Below are 17922 nucleotides of genomic sequence, written 5' to 3'. Positions count from 1 at the left end.
ACTAACTCCCATTTCTCCCCTCCCCCAGCTACTGACAACCACCATTCTACTTTCTCATACAATATTTGTCTTTTTCTGACTGAATTAATATCTTCAAGTTTTATCCATGTTGTAGCATATGTCAGAATCTCCTTTTTTCTAAGACTGAATAATATTCCATTGTATGTATATACCACATTTTGTTTATCCATTCATCTGTTGATGGACACTTGCATTGCTTCTACTTTTAGCTATTATAAATAGTGCTGTTATGAACAAGAGTGTATGACTGTCTCTAAGATCTTGCTTTCAGTTATTTTGGGTATATACCTAGATGTGGCATTACTAGACCATATGGTAATTCTGTGTAACTTTTTGAGGAACCGCCATACTGTTTTCTGCAGTGGCTGCACAGTTTTACATTCCCACCAACAGTACACAGGGGTTCCAGTTTCTCCACATCCTCTCCAATACTTATTGCTTTCTGGTTTTTGTTTGTTTGTTTGTTTTTGATAGTAGCCATTCTAATGGCAATGAGGTGGTATCATTGTGGTTTTAGTTAGTATTTCTCTAATGATTAGTGACAATGAGCATCTTTTCATGTAATTATTGAACTATTTATATATCTTCTTTTGGAGAAATGCCTGTTTAAGTCTTTTGCCTGTTTATGGATTGGGTTCTTTGTTTTTTTTTGTTGTTGAGTTTTAGGAGTTCTTTATCCTGGATATTAATCCCTTATCAGATAAGTGATTTGCAAATATTTTCTCTCATTCTGTAGGTTGCATTTTTACTCTGTTGTGAGTGTCCTTTGATGTACAAAAGTTTTTAATTTTCGTGAAGTCCAGTTTGTCTATTTTTTCCATTGGTTTTGGTGTTTTATATGGTCAGTTGATTTTTTTTTTAAAGGAAAAGAGTGCCAAGATAATTTATTGGAGAATAGTCTTTTCAGTAAATGGTGCTAGGACATTTGGATATCCATATGCAGATAAATGAAGTTGGAGCCCTACCTCACACTCCATGTAAAAATTAACTAAAAATGGATCAAAGACCTACATGTAAGAGCTAAAATCATAAAACTTTTAGAATATATAGGGGTAAATCTCATAATTTGGCAGTGGATTCTCAGAGATGATACCGAAAGCATAAGCAATAAAGAAAAAATAGATAAATTGGAAAACATTAAAAACTTTTGTACATTAAAAGACATTATGAAGAAAGTGAAGACAACCTATAAATTGGGAGAAAATATTTGTAAATCATAAATCTGATAAGGGCCTAGTATCCAGAATGTGTTAAGAACTCTTATAACTCAACAACAATACCAAAAATACCCAACCAGATAACCCAATTTAATAACGGGCAAAGGACTTGAATAGACCTTTTTTTCCAAATAAGATATACAAATAGCCAACAAGCATATGAAAAAATGTTCAGCATCATTAGTCATCAGGAAAATGCAAATCAAACCATAATTACATACAACTTCGCACCCAATAAAACAGCTATTATCATAAAGATAGAGAACAAGTGTCAGGGAGGATGTGGAGAAATTGGAACCCTCATATACTGTTGTGGGAAGGTAAAATTGTGGAGTCACTTTGGAAAATATTTTTGCAATTACTCAAAAAGTTAAACATAGAATTACTATGTAACCCAGCAATTCTACTCCACAGTTTATATCCTAGAAAAAAAAACACACATTTATGTAAAAAAAAATTATACATGAATGCTCATAGTAGCATTTTTCATAATAGCCAAACAGTGGAAACACAAATGTCCATAAATTAATAAATGGATAAACAAATGTGGTATAGCATGCAATGGGATACTACACAGTGTTAAAAGGAATGAAGAACTGATGCATGCTTCAGCATGGATGAATCTGGAAGACATTATCCTAATTAAAAGAAGCCAGATACAAAAGCCACATACTGTATATTTCCATTTATATAAAATGTCCAGAATAGGTCAGTTTATGGAGACAGAAAGTAGAAAAGTGATTGCCGGGGCTGAGAGAAGGGGGGAATAGGGAGTGACTGCTAATTAGTGTTGGGTTTATTTTGGGGGTGATGAAGTTCTTGCATTAGATAGTGGTGATGGTTGCACAACTTTGTGAATATGGCAAACACATGGAATCGTTCACTTTAAAAAGATGGATTTTATGATACGTGAATTATATCTTAGTAAAGAAAAAACAGGTTGTTAAGAGTGCTCTATCATGTTCTTTTTCTGTCTTCAGTTCAGAAGGTTTTAGATTTTCTGTTAATTGTGCCTCTTTCTAATGCTCTCAGAATCTAAGTAAAATTTGCCCTATCAGGCTGAGGTGTGCCTATAACATTCAAGGTGAAAATGTAAAGGAACAAAACATCTTTCCTGTATTTACTCTTAAACTGTCTTTATTTAGTGTGCTAGACTCTCAGTTGAATAAATGTTTCATGAGTAAGAGTTTCCATTGTCAATAAGTTTGGAAAATGTTATAGTTAAACATGTTTCTTAACTTTGCACTGGTAATGTATTATTGGATAAATCCCCCACATACTCTAGACATTTTTGGTGAAATACACTCTCTGAAATTGCTATGGGAATTAAGTCAATATTTTGAAATCTCACTCTGAATCAGATTGCTATATATGTTAGTACCATTCAGTTTATCCTAGAAAAATAAAACATACATCTATATAAAAAAATTATACATGAACGCTCATAGCAGCATTATTCATAATAGCTTCAACAAGGTTTTAGACTTTCTGTTAATTAGCTAAACCATTTCTTTGTGACTTTTATATTTTTATTTTCTCATGACTTTTCTTCCACTCTTCATAATTTATTAGATTCTCAAAGTATGCTCCAGAGACCCCCAGGTTCCCCAAGACCTTTTCGAGGGGTCTGTTAAAGTCAGAACTATTTTCGTAACACTAAGATGTTGTCTGTTATACTCTTATTCTCTTATTAGTATATGATGGAGGCAGTGTGATGTGTGTTATCTCAACAGATTAAGTATTGAAGCAGAAATTCATTAAAGAGATTTATAAAAATATGAAACACTGCCACTCTTTGTTTTAAAAACACTTTTTATTAAATTGTGTTGTTTATGTTAACTGGTAATGAGTTTTGTCAAGTTTAAGATTAATAGGATAATTATCCATACACCATAATTTAGAGTCCCCAAATCTACATTCTGGAATGGTTTTCAGTTGGATGAAGTAGCTGTGACTTTGTTGCTTTCTCTCTAATTTTTAATATGTCATTTCTGTTTCACAAGATTGTTTGAATATAATTGGGATGCCACAGGAAAGGTGCTTTTAGGTTTGGGTTTAAAAAAATGTCACATAACTGTCCCTAGACCATGCAAAATTAGAGAATTACTAAAACAATTGGTTTTATTTTTAAGATACATATTATAATATGTTGCACTGTAAGTAAATAACCTGGTAGTAAATATCTTTGGCTGTTAAACCATGTCTCATTTTGACTGTAATTCTTAAATAGTCCATTTTGACTGTAATTCTTAAATAGTGTAATTCTTTTAAAATACCTGGAAACTTTTCTTTTTGTGCATTGATTGAATGTCAGATTTGAACATTGGATTTTCAAGACTAAAAGAAAGCAGACACTAACTTTTGATATAAGCTCATGGGATTTAAATATTTTTCCATCTGTTGCTTTAGTGAAAATATTAAAAAATATTAAAATGTTACCTCTGTTTTTATTTACAGTTAGGGTTGGACTTGGAAGAACTGGAGGAAATAGAAGAGGATGCTGGCCTTGGCAATGGAGGCCTGGGGAGGCTGGCAGGTAATCCCAGGCACCTGTCTAGGACAAGCCTTTCCTGACATGGTGCCTTGTCAGTGATCCCATGATGAGGCCAAGGTCAGCTGTGCTCCTGACATTGTTCTGTCAGGGTAAATTGGTCCCCCAGAGTGGATGAGAGAGTGTGTTCCCCAGGTCAAAATCTGCCACCAGCAGGGAAAAAATGCAAGATGTATGTTCTCTTTCATACAAGGGGCACTTGATAATGATCACGAAGACCAGGCTTGCCAAAGTTAGGTGACTGGTCCTGGAGTGGATTCCAATATACCAACCACTCTCCTTGGTCCAAAAGCCAATAACTGGGAGAAAGATAGATAGAAACACACACACACGCGCGCACGCACACACACACATACACACACACACACACGCACACACACACACACACACGCACGTGCTCACACGCACACGCACGTGCTCACACGCACACATACGTGCTCACACGCACACATACACACAGCTTATGCAATTTATTCCTGCTTAATGGTAGTATGCAGATTGTTTTGACATAACAGAGCCATTCCTTTGAGGGATGTTGCTCTTTTGGTCCACCTTATTTAAGAGCATACTCAGGTTTTTTGTTCTGTTTTAAATTATTTTTGCCAGCCTTTTTGAGAAGAGGGAGCTGGGTTAAGAACATGAAAGTGGAAATAACAGTCACAGTGAGATCTGATTTTACTATGCATGTCAGAGTGCTTGGGCACAGTGTTTCTGGAGCAGAGATGAGTCAGGTTTTGTGCTGCCTTCGTAGGGGCCACGGGAGGGTGGGCTTAGGCCCCTACCACATGGCATCACTGCCCCTTTTGAGAGTTATCATTTTGTAAAGGGAGCAAACACATTAAAATTTATCTGGAAGGGAGTATGTGTGTTTGTATTTTTGAATTTTAAATTAAATTCTTCACAAAGTAGAAATGTTAAATACGTTTATCTCAAATAAGACAGTACATGGATCTATTTAAAGAAACAATTGGCAAGGGTTGCCCACTCCTACCTCTTAGAGTGAAAAGCCTGTTTGTGTCCTATGTATCTTACTTTCCAGGGCAGGGCTCCGTTTTAGTGTATGAAAGTCAGATCATATTAGACAGTAAGCTGGAGCTTACTTCCTCAGCAGCCCCACTGCACCCCCAGTGTCCTTGAGACCAAGGGTTTCAGTCCACCCCAGTCTCCTTCACTCTGTCAATCATAAAAACAGAACCTGTTTCCCAAGCTCAAGGGAAGCTCCAGGCCCTTTGGTATCTCACTGGAGTGGCTGCCTAACCCTCCCTATTACCCCAAAGCTGAGGACTGTCAGCCAGGCAGTCCCATGCCCTGACCTTCCAGATGTACTTCCATTCAGGGCATTTTCAGGCCTTTCTCAGTCAAGTTCTGTTGACTTCACTGTCACTTGTCCTGCCACTTCTGTGGTACCTATGGTCTTCCCTGTGGGCTAGTGTGATGGCACTTCCTCCTTGGACCCCTCTGGTTCCACAGATTCCTGTAACCAAGTACATCTGGGCAGCACCAGTCCACTGTAGCTTGATATGTGCTGTGTCCCTCCTACAAGAATGATTTCTTCAAAAAGAAAGCTCAGATCTTACATTTTTGGATCTTCCTCATGCCCATCCCTCAATAAAGGGCCCCACTCCCAGGGGTCTGCGTGTGTTTGGTGAATTGGGCATGGATTCTATTTGCTGGTGTTTTGTATACATTCTTTTCCTTTCCCTCCCCTTTCTTTTTTAATCCACAAGATTAATTAATAAGGCTACTTTCTGGATCTTTATTCAAAACATGTGTTTTTTTCCCCCTCTAAGACATTTTGATTGGAACAAGGGATCAATTTGGTGACATACTACTCCAGCCACCTTCCAGGCTCCCTGGTAGCACTTGGCACTTTGGTATTTGGCATTGTGGACAGTGAAATGTGCATTCCCGGCTCCTATTTCTGTGCCATCTCCACTAACATATAGAGATATTTTATGATATTCCCCTACTATCCAAACAGCTTGGATTTGAAGTAGACCGCGCAGAGTATGGAGAAGCCCTCAGCTTGAGTGAGGTTCTCTAGGAGGAAATTGGCAGTGGGGCCGGTGCATTTAGAGATGCACCGAGTATGGTCATGTTCCCTCTCTTCCCTTCCCATCTTCCCACACTCCCAAATCTTTCCACGTTGGTATCTTCTTGGCATGGCCCTCGGCTCTCAAGCTGAAGGAAGCAAGGGGGAAGTTCAGCTTTCCTTTTTATAAAACCTCAAGCTGACTATAGTTACCACTGAATCACTGATGCCCCTGAGGCCAGCATCCCAGCAACTGCTTAACTTAGGCATTTGGGCCTTTCTTCCAATGGGCCTCAAACATGCTGATCTGCCTTTGGTCAGAAGAGGTTCTTTGTGTTTGGAATTTTCAGCCTGCTTCCTTGACTCGATGGCCACCTTGGGCCTGGCAGCATACGGTTATGGAATCCGCTATGAGTTTGGGATTTTTAACCAGAAGATTGTCAATGGCTGGCAGGTGGGTGAGATTTGGTTCCTTCACTCATTTCTATCTCTTGTTCACACAAGAAAATAAACAAGGGCACTTTCAGTTCAGCTTTTTATACTTTAAACTCCTTTCTGAAGAGACTATATGCCAGTCCTAGGCAAGCAGAGGTGGTACAGGTCATGGTAATCCTATGAGTTTCACGTTTTCTTCATAGTTCAGCGTGGGCCAGCAGACACTGGTCTCCTGTGTGAACTCATTGCAGGTCTAATGAGGTGGGGCCTCGAGCCTGCTGGGCCTTATAGGAGGGGCGGGGTAGGGAGCGGAGCAGCACAACGGTGAGAATACTGAGGACTATGTGCTGGTTTCCTGTTATATCTCACCACAGAGCAGAGTGTAGGTGGCCCTACGGTCAATTGACCTGGAGTAGTTAAAAACAGTTGTAGTTGTTTTTTTCCCACCTTCTGCCTTCTCTCCCTGACACCGGTGACAGGACAGCATCATGTAGGGTTAGAGGCCAGACTTTGCAAAGCAAAGTGGCCCTTAGGAATAGTGAGTCTTGATTCTAGAGCATCAAACCACAGCTATGTAAGGTGGTCAAGACCCCATCAGTGAAAAGTGTAATCTCAAAATGCAGTTTCACTGTCCTCCACTAGGCGAGGTGGTGATTTCTATTCATTTGGTATTTCTAACTGGAAGTCATAGCTATACCACTTAGGTGGAGAATAGTTTTTTTAAATATAATTTGGCACCTAAAAGTTACAGATAAAGCAGGGTCGTGGTTAGAAAAAGTTTTGTGATTTGAGAATAGTATTATCTAAATGAAATCGTGGATGACTGGAGTAGTAGACATGCACTTTATCTTGATTGGGTTTAGGTTACACGGATATGCAATTGTCCAGACTCATCAATGGTATCCTCAGGATTTATGCATTTCACCATATATATATGTATTAACCTAAAATATAAACACATGATGAGCTATCGTTAATGATGTGCATGCCGAAGTGTTCAGAGGAGGAGTGTACAGATTTCTGCAACTTACTTTGAAATGCATCCAAAAATTAATGGATCGGTGTGGATGGATATGCAATAAATCAAGTATAATGTTAACAGTTATAGAACCCGGGTGGTGGATGTGTGCGTGTTCACTGCCAATTATTTTTTAACATTTCTTTATGTTTGAAATGCTCATAATAAAATATTGGCAAAGAAAATTATGGCTACATGTAAAAGAAAACTTAAAATAGATTCGTATCCATTGCTTCATTTATAGAAATACATTCTCTAATCTTAAAAGAAATGCAGCTTTTCTTCAGGTACCTTCTGGATGATTTTATTCATGTGAGTGGGTTTGTCAGATGTATTCCAGCTCTTGTAAACATATGTGTGTTTTTTATTGAAGAAATGATCGAAGATTTTTGTTTTCTATTTTTGAATTTTTTTGTATTTTTCTTTTTATTAAAGCATAGTTAGCATGCAATATTGTATTAGTTTCAGGTGTACAAGTGATTCAACATTATATACCTGGTAATGTGATCACCATGGTAAGTCTAGTAACCATCTGTCACCATGCAAAGTTATTACGATGTTATTGACTATACTCTCTGTGCTGTACATTGTATCCCCATGACTTATTTATATTACAACTGGAGGTTATAAAATAACCTTTATTCCCCTTCACCTTTTCACTCATCTCCCACCCCTCTCCCCTCTGGCAACCATCAGTTTATTCTCTATATCTATGAGTTTCTGGATTTTTTGGGGGGAGGGAGGTTAGATTCCACATTTGAGTGAAATTATATATATTTGTCTTTCTCTGTCTGATTTCACTTAGCATAATATTCTCTAGCTCTATTTATGTTGTTGAAAATGGCAAGATCTCATCCTTATTATTACTGCGTAATATTCCTGTGTGTGTATGTACGTGTGAGATATATATATATATATATATATATATATTTATTCATCTATTGATGGATGCCTAGATTACTTCCATATCTATTGTGAATAATGCTGCAATGAACATAGCTTTTCAAATTAGTGTTTTCATTTTCTTTAGATAGATAGCCAGAAGTAGAATTGCTGGGTTATATGTCCTGTTTTTGATTTTTTAAGGAATCTCCATACCATTTTCCATAGTGGCTGCATCAATTTACACATGTGTTCTTTGATCTATTCTAGCTTGCTTTTTTACAGTTGAGGTAATATGTATGTTTGTAAGTCAAAGTCTGAGTCTCTTTCTTGCCTAATAGGTTCTATTATTATAAGCAGGAAGGGTTTTTGGTGGTGAGTGTTTCTTTGATCACAGACATTTCTTTCTTCTGGTTTTTCATTCCTATACCTCTTGCCATCTTGCAAAACATTTTAAAGATACTCTTAGGATGATGGATGAGTGGTAAACTCAGCTTCCTCCCACCCTGTTTTCATGGGTGCCAGTTCGTTAGAATGGTTTTTAGTTGAGTTTAGGTGGAGCAGAATTAAAGGAGAGCAGTGATTACATAGCAACATGGTGGCTGACAGGGCCACAAGTCAGCCTGCCTGTCAGGGAGAGGGACTCCAGAGGAGAGACCCATTGCCTCTTGTATTTGGGAAGACATTGCTTCTGCAGATGACTCATGGAGCTACTTTACGAGAGATGGCCAGGCTCTGGTGTTGGAGAAAATCATTAATGTACGAGGACATACTGCCAGGAGATCAAAAGGCAGGACTGGTCCTATGATGAATATCTGCCTGCACCAGACCAGAAGTGTCTTGCCAGGAGCACTATGGAGAAGTGCATATTGAAGTAGTCATCTCGGCTACGTCACCTTCCTAAAATCACAACCCAAGTAGTGCTCTCCATTAAAAAAACAAACCTCAAAGTAGCACACATAGGTTTGCTTGTTCAATTTGAAGGAAGAAACTTGATCTCATTTAAATTTTAGGTAATTTGTGATTCTTTATTTATTGCCCTACCAAATGAATTTATTCCATTACTTGTGAACAGAATAAATTTCACAGGGTAATGTGCAAAGCAACTACACCAGTCAAAAGTTAGAGTCTGTGGGACTACTTTTAATTTTATTTGTGGGAGTGGTTTTTGCATATTTACTGATTTTGGGTGCCACTGGGTGCAATTTTTTTGAAAATAAGCAGAAAAGAAGGTGTTTTCCAGTGGAGTGTCCAACCTGCGCACTGCAAGTGCTTCCAGGGAGGCAGCTTGGCCCCTGGTACCTGTGGGTTTGTGATATTATTTTCAAAGCAGTAGGTTTCCTGTGATTGTTTTTTTCTTTTCTTTTCTTTACTTTTAATAATAGCTATTGAGATAGCAAATGGTTTTTAATATATTCACAAAGTTGGGCAGCTATCACCGCTATATTTCCAGAACATTTTCATCACCCCAAAAATAAACCCAGCACCTATTTGCAGTCACTCCTCAGTGCCTGACAACCATCTCTTTCTGACTCTGTGGATTTGGCTGTTCCAGACATTTCATATAAATGGAATCATATAATATGTGGGCTTCTTTGACTCAGCGTAATATTTTCAAGGTTCATTCATGTTGTAGCATGCATAGGACCTCTTTTTATTGCTTTTTATTCCTGAATTCAGGTGATTCCTAATGTTTTCACTTTGATGGATTTTTCTGAATTTTGTTTGTTTCTTTAATAGTCCAAAGTATTAGTTTTCAAACATGTGGCCTTAAATGTGATTGGAAATCTTTGCATTGTAAATAGGCTGCAGTTTTGTTTCAGTGCTGGGTAGTATCATCTTGACAGTGTGGTCAGTGCAGGCCAAGGACGAGGTCAGCCCAGCGCCCAGGACTCTCTCTTCTCTTGAGAACTAACCTTGCTGCCGGTCCCTTTCCAGGTAGAGGAGGCTGATGACTGGCTGCGGTATGGCAACCCCTGGGAGAAGGCCCGGCCTGAGTACATGCTTCCTGTGCACTTTTATGGGAGAGTGGAGCACACCCCTGAGGGTGTGAGGTGGCTGGACACACAGGTACCCACCCCAGCATTTCCCAGGAAGCGTGGGCTGAGCATGGCGACCACTTGGGTATCATCGCCACACTGGCTTGCTTTTGGGAGTAGGAGACATGCACTAGTATGAGCCACCGTAAGCTTCCCCAGAGGACTGAACTGAAGGTAGAAGCCTGGGAGGTTTTCTTCTGCTCATAAATCCAGTTTTTTACATTTTATCAGGAACTGTCCACACAGTGAAAAAGACTGAACAAGAAGCCACACGCTGTAGTTTACCAGGAGCTGTGTTAGGGTGGAGACCAGCAGTTGTTTAATGGCAAGCAAGACAGCATTGTGACAGAAACAAGGGCATTGATCCCCTGGGGGATGGAAACAGCTCCCAGCAGGTGCTCAGTGAACTCCCTCACCACACGCTATTGGTCCCAGGTGTGGCCCACAGCACTCAGTAGTGCCCCAGGTGCAGCTCACCAATTACTCTGAGCCCTCAGAAATATGGGGAAGCTTAGGTGGATGTCCTGGAATGGTGCACAGGCTATCCCTCTCAGCAGGGCCCTGATGGTGGGACCACAGCAAAAGCATGGAGTGCTTGGCAGAACATGGTGCCAGCTATAGTGGGGTGCAGTTGCAGAGAGTCCATTCTGGGCTCAGAGATGGCAGAGAGCATGCATCTTGGTGGTTTTAGAATGCAGAAGGGGTAAAGGAGAGATTTCATGAGAGGAGAATAGTTGCTGTAAGACACAGTCATCTAGTGTTATGGTAGGATAAACAAAAACAGGGTGAGCTGGGAGACTGGGTAGTTGCAGGCATGCAAAAATGAGTCATCCAGATTTTCTGCAATGTAAGTTTTAAAAAGGGTACATGGAGCTAGAGCTAGCTGAAGGCCTATAATGCCATAATAAGTAATATTTAATTTGAAAAAATAAAGAAGGGGTCTGGTTTTCTGAATTCATGTGACTATAGAAGATAAACATGTCAGTGTATGTAAAGAGGTCCGGAGTCTGCGGGGGCCTCCCAGAGTGCATGGGATGAGGGCCTTATCCCCCAGGGCTGGCTATGGAGAACGAAGAGGGGAGTTGGAGATGCTTTGCAGGGCTTGTCACTGGCTTGGACAAGGCCATGGGTGCAAGAGAGCAGGGGACAGGCAGGATGAAGGTTGTGGGGAGTTTGGGAGGGAAAGATGACACTGGGGCTTTAACTTGGTGGTACCCTTACACAGTCCTTTGTGGCTTCCAGGGATGACTTCATCTTGTAAAGCCACACAATTGAACTCGTATGAGTCACACATAAACGTGTCTGAGTGTGAGAAGCCTCATCAGAGGGTCCAAAGGTTGGAAGTGACCTGGAGGCTTATACACTTCTTCCTGTGCTTCCCAAGAGCAAAGCTGATACTTTTGGGCAGATGGGTATTGGGAGGGGGTGTGGCAGCCTCTGTGGGCAGAGAATAGGCTTTATGTTTTCTTTTGGGTATGGAGTGTGCGGGCTGGTTTGATTCCCTTGAGAGTTAGAGATCAAGGTATTCAACAGAAGGAGCCTTGCTGTGAATGTGGGAATGGATGGCAGAAATGGAAATTGTGTATTAGGGGAAATTAGTCGAGTCCTGCAATTGTTCAAGCAGAGTGAGTGAAAAGAGGTGTGGAGGGCAGAGGACGATGACATGGGAGGAATGGCTGCTGAGGGAGCATGAGCCAGGTTAACACATTGGCCCCCCAGCTGAGGTGGGAGTTCTTAAGTCTGTGCCATTACTGAAGCAGGTAAATCTAGAAAGACAGTGTGACCTCTGGAGTGTATTTAGTGACTTGCCTGACAGACCTTAACAGGTGGTCCTAGCTTAGGACATCTGTGAGCTGGGGCTGCAGGTACAGATACGCACTGGGGCAGGGAGAGGATCGAGACTATGGCCTGGTGTAGGGCAGGTTGGGTGTGTTTTAGGGAGAAGGAGAAAAGCCAGAAGAGGGTGAGTAGGTGGCCCCCTGGCAGGGAGGCAGAACACTGCTTCCTGTGAGGCTGATGCTGCCCTGTAAGGCTGGTGAACCCAGGACTGGGGACCATGTCTCTGGCTGACTTTATCCTGACTGTCTCTCCCTTGGCCAGGTGGTGCTGGCCATGCCATATGACACGCCGGTGCCGGGCTACAAGAACAACACTGTCAACACCATGAGGCTGTGGTCCGCCAAGGCCCCCAACGACTTCAAGCTCCACGACTGTGTGTTGCACCCTTTTGTCTCTGTTGGGTGACTTATCCACTTTTGTCCCATCTCTGTGCTCTCATTGCTATGGGCAGAGGGCAGGTTCTTTGTGGTCAGGACACTTCCCAGGGAGGGTCCACTGGCAGGTCCAGCGCTCCAGGCCCTGGGCAGTCAGAAGAAAGTGAGGGGCTTGGGGCCCTGCAGGGCACATGGGCCAATGCGCGTCCAGCATGGCTCTGAGGCGTCTCACATGAGGCAGGCAAAGCGGTAGCTCTGGGGGTACCTTCTGTTCAGACTGCTCAGGGAAGCAAGCACAACACCACAGTATGAGGGCTCATGGGGAGTCTCAGAAGGTGTGCAGGTCCCAACTTGGCCATCTCTGCTCTTAGTTAATGTAGGTGGCTACATCGAGGCAGTCCTTGACAGGAACCTGGCCGAGAACATCTCCAGAGTTCTGTACCCCAACGACAACGTGAGTAGCGCCCGTGGTTGGTTCTTGTCTGCACTGTATCTCTCCAAGTGTAGGCTGGGTCTCTCTACAAGGACCTGTTTGCTGGCCTCATATTTGTCAGGTGAGACCACCTAAGTGATGTCCGGGTGGTTTCGGCTCTTCTAATGCCAATTTCCCAAGAAGTAGGTGACCTATTTGTCAAGTAGGGACAGCAGTCCCTTTTTTGCAGTGACATCTTGAGACATATGACAATTATGCTTTGAAAAGCTCTTAGCAGACCTCCACCTCAAACTAGATAAAAGTAGCAGCCACATTCTCCATTGCCCCTGAATTTAGTGTCTGCTGGCATTTTTGTTGTTGCCAGAGAGCCCTTGAAATTTGCCTGTCTTAGTGGGCCATGTGTTTCTTCATTTTATCAAATATGTACACATAGTAACAAAGGCCATTGGTCCTGCAAGGCTCAGAGTAAAATGCCCCATATGCCCTCCAGAGATTATGAACGGATTCTAAAGCTTCAGGCACAAGGCATTTTTAGAATGAAGTTTGGAGATTGCATTACTGGGTGGCTCTGGTATTCCTGGTGCTCAGCTTCTCACTGTTAAGGGACTAGACCTTCTTGCCCAGTGCCCTCATGCAGGACAATGTGACTTTTTGCTGGCTGCTCTTGTGTGTGCTCCTCCCCTGTCTGATGATTATAAGCAGGTTAGACCACTTTGACCCTCTGTCTATGCCTTGAGCAAGTCATCTGACATCTGGGCCCCCAGGATTGTGGGGGCTGGGGCATTAGCACCATGTTGGCACTCAAGGCTCTCCTTTCATCCACACATACATTTCTGCAATCCCTGGGGCAGGACCCTGCCACCCAAGCCTAGTGCCTTATCCTGGGTCCTGTGTGTGTGTGTGAGGGGGTGGGGGGAGTCCCTGAGGGCCTGTGGTGACTCTAATAGCTGAATTGTTGCAAAAGCTGTCCTGTGTCTGCAGTTTTTTGAGGGGAAGGAGCTCCGCCTGAAGCAGGAGTACTTCGTGGTGGCTGCCACTCTGCAAGACATTATCCGCCGCTTTAAGTCCTCTAAGTTCGGCTGCCGGGACCCAGTGAGAACCTGTTTTGAGTCATTCCCGGACAAGGTTTGTTGATTTGGAGATTGAGCTCAGTGTGGAAGGACATGATTCTCTCAGGCTTGGTTTCTTCCACAAGGCTGGGGCATGGGCAGGAGGGGCATGGGTGGGATATCAGCACCCCCTCATCTTGGTCTCCTTGTTATGGGGTGGTGGTGGGCCCCCTTCTTCCCTAAACAGGGCCACATTGGGCCTCATTAGGAGTCAAGGCAGCAAGGACACTGTAAAAGGCTCCGTGGGCATAGGCGGATGTGTTTGGCAGGCTCAGTTCAATGATATTAAACAAAGTCAACATATCCTAGAGGAGAGGGCCTCAGGCAGTGGGGCCAAGGGTCCTGCAGCTACAGAGCCAGCCCATGGGTTCTCCTGGTCCCTCTCTATGGTCCCTTGGGCCCTGCTCCTGTTCCTTGGCTGGTTTTCAAGCTGGGCCCAGTGCCTGTGTGGTGCTGTCTACTCCCTGCTGTTGGCCCTGTAGACCAGACTCCTTGGCGGGAGGCTGAGGACCCTAGGCCTCCACACACTGACCATGTGAGCCCACTCCATGGGTATGAGGCCATTGAAAATGTCACCCTGTGTGAACTTCAGGTTGCCATTCAACTGAATGACACCCACCCGGCCCTCGCCATCCCTGAGCTCATGCGGATCCTGGTAGATGTGGAGAAAGTGGACTGGGACAAGGTGAGCACTGAGGACAAGGGCGTGGAGTGACTGTTGCCTGCAGATGTAGGTGTAGGGGTGACAGCATCCGCAGCAGAGCTGGGCATATGGAGTGGTGGTGCCCCCTGCAGACCTGGTGTAGGAGTGATAGCACCCTGCAGAGCTGGGCACGTGGGGTGACGATTTTTCCTGCAGAACTGGATACATAGAGGTGATAGTGTCACCTGCAGAACTGGGCACATGGGGGTGATGGTGTCCCCTGCAGAGCTGGGCACAAGGTGTGGCAATACCCCCTGACCTTATTGTCTGTCCCAGCAATGGTTGTGAGTACTGAGCTAGTCCTACAACACTGAGGGAGGCCTCTCCCCTATGACTTTGGCAAAATGGAGGGACATTGTCCCTGAGAAGCCAGGGGCTGTGGGGAGGAGAACAAAGTTGCAAGAGTGGGTCTAGGGTTTCTCTCAAGGGAACTGGGGCACAAGGATACAGAACAGCAATTTTTTGGAAGATAAGAAGAGGATTCTGACACTTTTTAGGGCTTCTCGTCTGTATTTTATCTTGGAAATCATGGTTAAAAAAAAAAACCAGAAGTATTAAGTTTTAAAAAATAAGTTGTTTACATTTTCATAGGTTTGTTTTCTTTAGTTAGTGGTGTATTCTTTACCTAGTCTAATTAAATCAACATGCGAAACCATAAAACAAATATTACCCCACTTATAGAACCCAGAGCTCCTCTGTGGTCCTGGGGTGTACCTGATGGGGCTGGGCAGCCCCACCTGGGTCCTTTCCACTCCTGGCCAGGAAAGGGCAGGGCCACACAGTTTATGAGTGTTCTCCAGACTGTGGTGTGAATCAGTTTAGTGGAAATAAAATAGAAAACTGTTCAGCACTGTGTTTTGTTTACTAGTAAAAAATTGTTTACAAAAAAAGGAAACAGGTGATTCTAGGTAGTAGGGTAAGCTTTATTCGTTTGTGTGTGTGTGCGTGTGTGCGTGTGTGCATGTGTGTGTGTGTGCGTGTGTGCGCGCGCGCTGGTTCAGGATGTAAAATGTATGTGGGTCGTGTCGGGAAAGTTAAGGGTATGGGGCTCATCTGCAGGTTTTGAGGAATGTTCTCCACATACCCTAGAGAGCAGAGGCATGTGGCTGGCTGGGCCCTTTTCTTGAGGTGAATGTCTGCCTTTGATCCTAGACTTTCCCTTTGCTTAGGCATCTGGCAAAAGAGCTACTTGTTTCTAAACAAAGCACACTGAAATGTTCTGTAATATTCCAGGCCTGGGAAATCACAAAGAACACTTGTGCATACACCAACCATACTGTGCTGCCAGAGGCCTTGGAGCGCTGGCCTGTGTCCATGTTTGAGAAACTACTACCACGGCACCTGGAGATCATTTATGCCATTAACCAGAGGCATCTGGACGTGAGCACCAGTCATGTTGGGGTGGGGGCAGGGATGGTAGGCTACACTTGCACCAAGGGGCCATCCTCTGTCCTCCATGTTACTTCTTGAACAGAATAGCCTCTGTGTAGAGGACATTGCGGTCTGCGGGCTGTCACCTGGCAGAGCTGTTGGCTAGTCTGCACACCTAAATCCCTGCTGTGTACATGGGAGTCGTAGATTCAGGTCTTTTTAAAACATCCCTGTTCCTTATTGGGGTTAGGTTTAAGTGTCTGTTCCTGGAATGCCAGAGACCTTTATCCTGAGAGGACAGAGCAGCAACTGGGTGCTTTGGAAATGAAGCCCCATTTGTCTTTGTTACCTGCGGAGAGATTAAGGGTACAAGAACGAGGGGAACTTAGAATTCAGCTGTGATTATAGTTCATTTTTTAACTGTTTAGTGAAAAGGCAGCTATTTCCACTGTCAAAATGTGGTTACACCCCACCTAGGCCAACAGAGACAACATTCTTGTCTTTTCCTTGTAAGTCACATGGCATGACCTTAGCACCGCTGGTCCTCATCTGCTACTGACAGAGCCACTCTGTTGAGTCCTCAGGCCAGGTCCAGGCTTTTCCCTGGGCTGAGGCAGTGTGGAAGGAGTGGCTCACAGAGGTGCGTCCAGGGTACTTGAGTGCAGGTCTAGGGTACAACAGCTCTGGGATTTTCTTGGAGGAAACATAACTTTTCACAGGGAGCCTCTGGGCCACTGTGGGATATCCTGCATTCCTGCTCACAGCTCTCTTTCTTGGCAATAGCATGTGGCTTCCCTGTTTCCTGGAGATGTGGACCGCATGCGGAGGATGTCTGTGATTGAGGAAGGAGACTGCAAGCGGATTAACATGGCCCACCTGTGTGTGATTGGGTCCCATGCTGTCAATGGCGTGGCGAGGATCCACTCAGAGATCGTGAAGCAGTCAGTGTGAGTGGGAAGAGTGTTTGCCCCGAGCCAGGGCGTACCTCCTTTCTGACCCCAGACCTGCTTCTAGGGACTGTTGGCTGCCCATATGCACAGGGGCTGAGGCATATGGAACATGCTCTACACCAGGGGTCCCCAATCCCCAGGCCATGGACTAGTATTGGTCCATGGCCTGTTAGGAACTTGGCCACACAGCAGGAGGTGAGCAGTGGGTGGGCGAGCAAGCGAAGCTTCATCTGTATTTGCAGAGGCCCCCCTGTGTTAGTATCACCGCCTCAACTCCACCTCAGATCATCAGACATTAGATTCTCATAGGAGCACTGGTGTCTGGTGCCAGAAGGGTTGGGGACCACTGCTCTACCATTATTGTGTTGCCCTCGTGGGCAATGGCTGAACTGTCCAAAGCACACCAGCCAGCAGGTGATGTTGGGTTGCTGAGCCTTCTCCTTATCACCAATGGCTACTCTTATTTTCTACATTCTTGATCTGTTCAGGCAGAGCCTCTGCTCCTAGAGCCGTCTGCCACTGGCCCCGTGCCATGAGCACCTCACCTGGGGATATGTGTCCTGACTTAGGTAAGGGGGAAGTTAGGGTGTGGGCTAGAGCTCATCACTGTGAGAATGGAGGAATTCTTAGATCAGATCTTGTGCTTTCCATCCCCTCTTGGTGGGATGTGATTGTGGAGTTCCTTCCATTCCTGTATCTCCGTGAGCGCTAGGCAGGCCTAGACCAGGTCTATCCATGAGGAGGCCTGTGTGTTCCCAGGGCCTGCCCAAGGGCTTTAACCCTACAATAGACTTATCAGTGGAGGATCCCCATTTTACAGATGAGGAAACTGAGCCCTGATTTCTCTACTGTCATGATCACGCTGGTCAAGTCCTGCTACTTATGCAGTGATAGCTAGCCCTGGGGTGCATTAAAAAGCATGTGTTTCATGCCCATGGTTCTGAGAGC

General features: G+C 43.9%; 1 protein-coding gene across 3 annotated transcripts in view; it reads left to right on the top strand.

Annotated features, from left to right (window-relative positions):
• The window catches only part of PYGB (glycogen phosphorylase B), a 55486-nt gene that overhangs the window by 22491 nt on the left and 15073 nt on the right, over positions 1–17922 (top strand). For 2 of the 3 annotated variants that reach the window (XM_011378001.1, XM_011378000.1), the window contains exons 3-11: positions 3696–3774; positions 6172–6275; positions 10095–10226; positions 12296–12407; positions 12780–12862; positions 13823–13966; positions 14543–14635; positions 15887–16033; positions 16808–16971. In XM_011378001.1, the coding sequence (XP_011376303.1) occupies positions 3696–3774; positions 6172–6275; positions 10095–10226; positions 12296–12407; positions 12780–12862; positions 13823–13966; positions 14543–14635; positions 15887–16033; positions 16808–16971 (1058 nt within the window). Of the gene's footprint in view, positions 1–3695; positions 3775–6171; positions 6276–8323; positions 8947–10094; positions 10227–12295; positions 12408–12779; positions 12863–13822; positions 13967–14542; positions 14636–15886; positions 16034–16807; positions 16972–17922 lie in introns of those variants that run through there. The other variant, XM_023522039.1, reaches the window with a different exon arrangement.

This window comes from Pteropus vampyrus, unplaced genomic scaffold, assembly GCF_000151845.1.
Source record: "Pteropus vampyrus isolate Shadow unplaced genomic scaffold, Pvam_2.0 Scaffold327, whole genome shotgun sequence".
Taxonomy (NCBI): Eukaryota; Metazoa; Chordata; class Mammalia; order Chiroptera; family Pteropodidae; genus Pteropus; species Pteropus vampyrus.
This window is presented reverse-complemented; position numbering and strand designations above follow the sequence as displayed.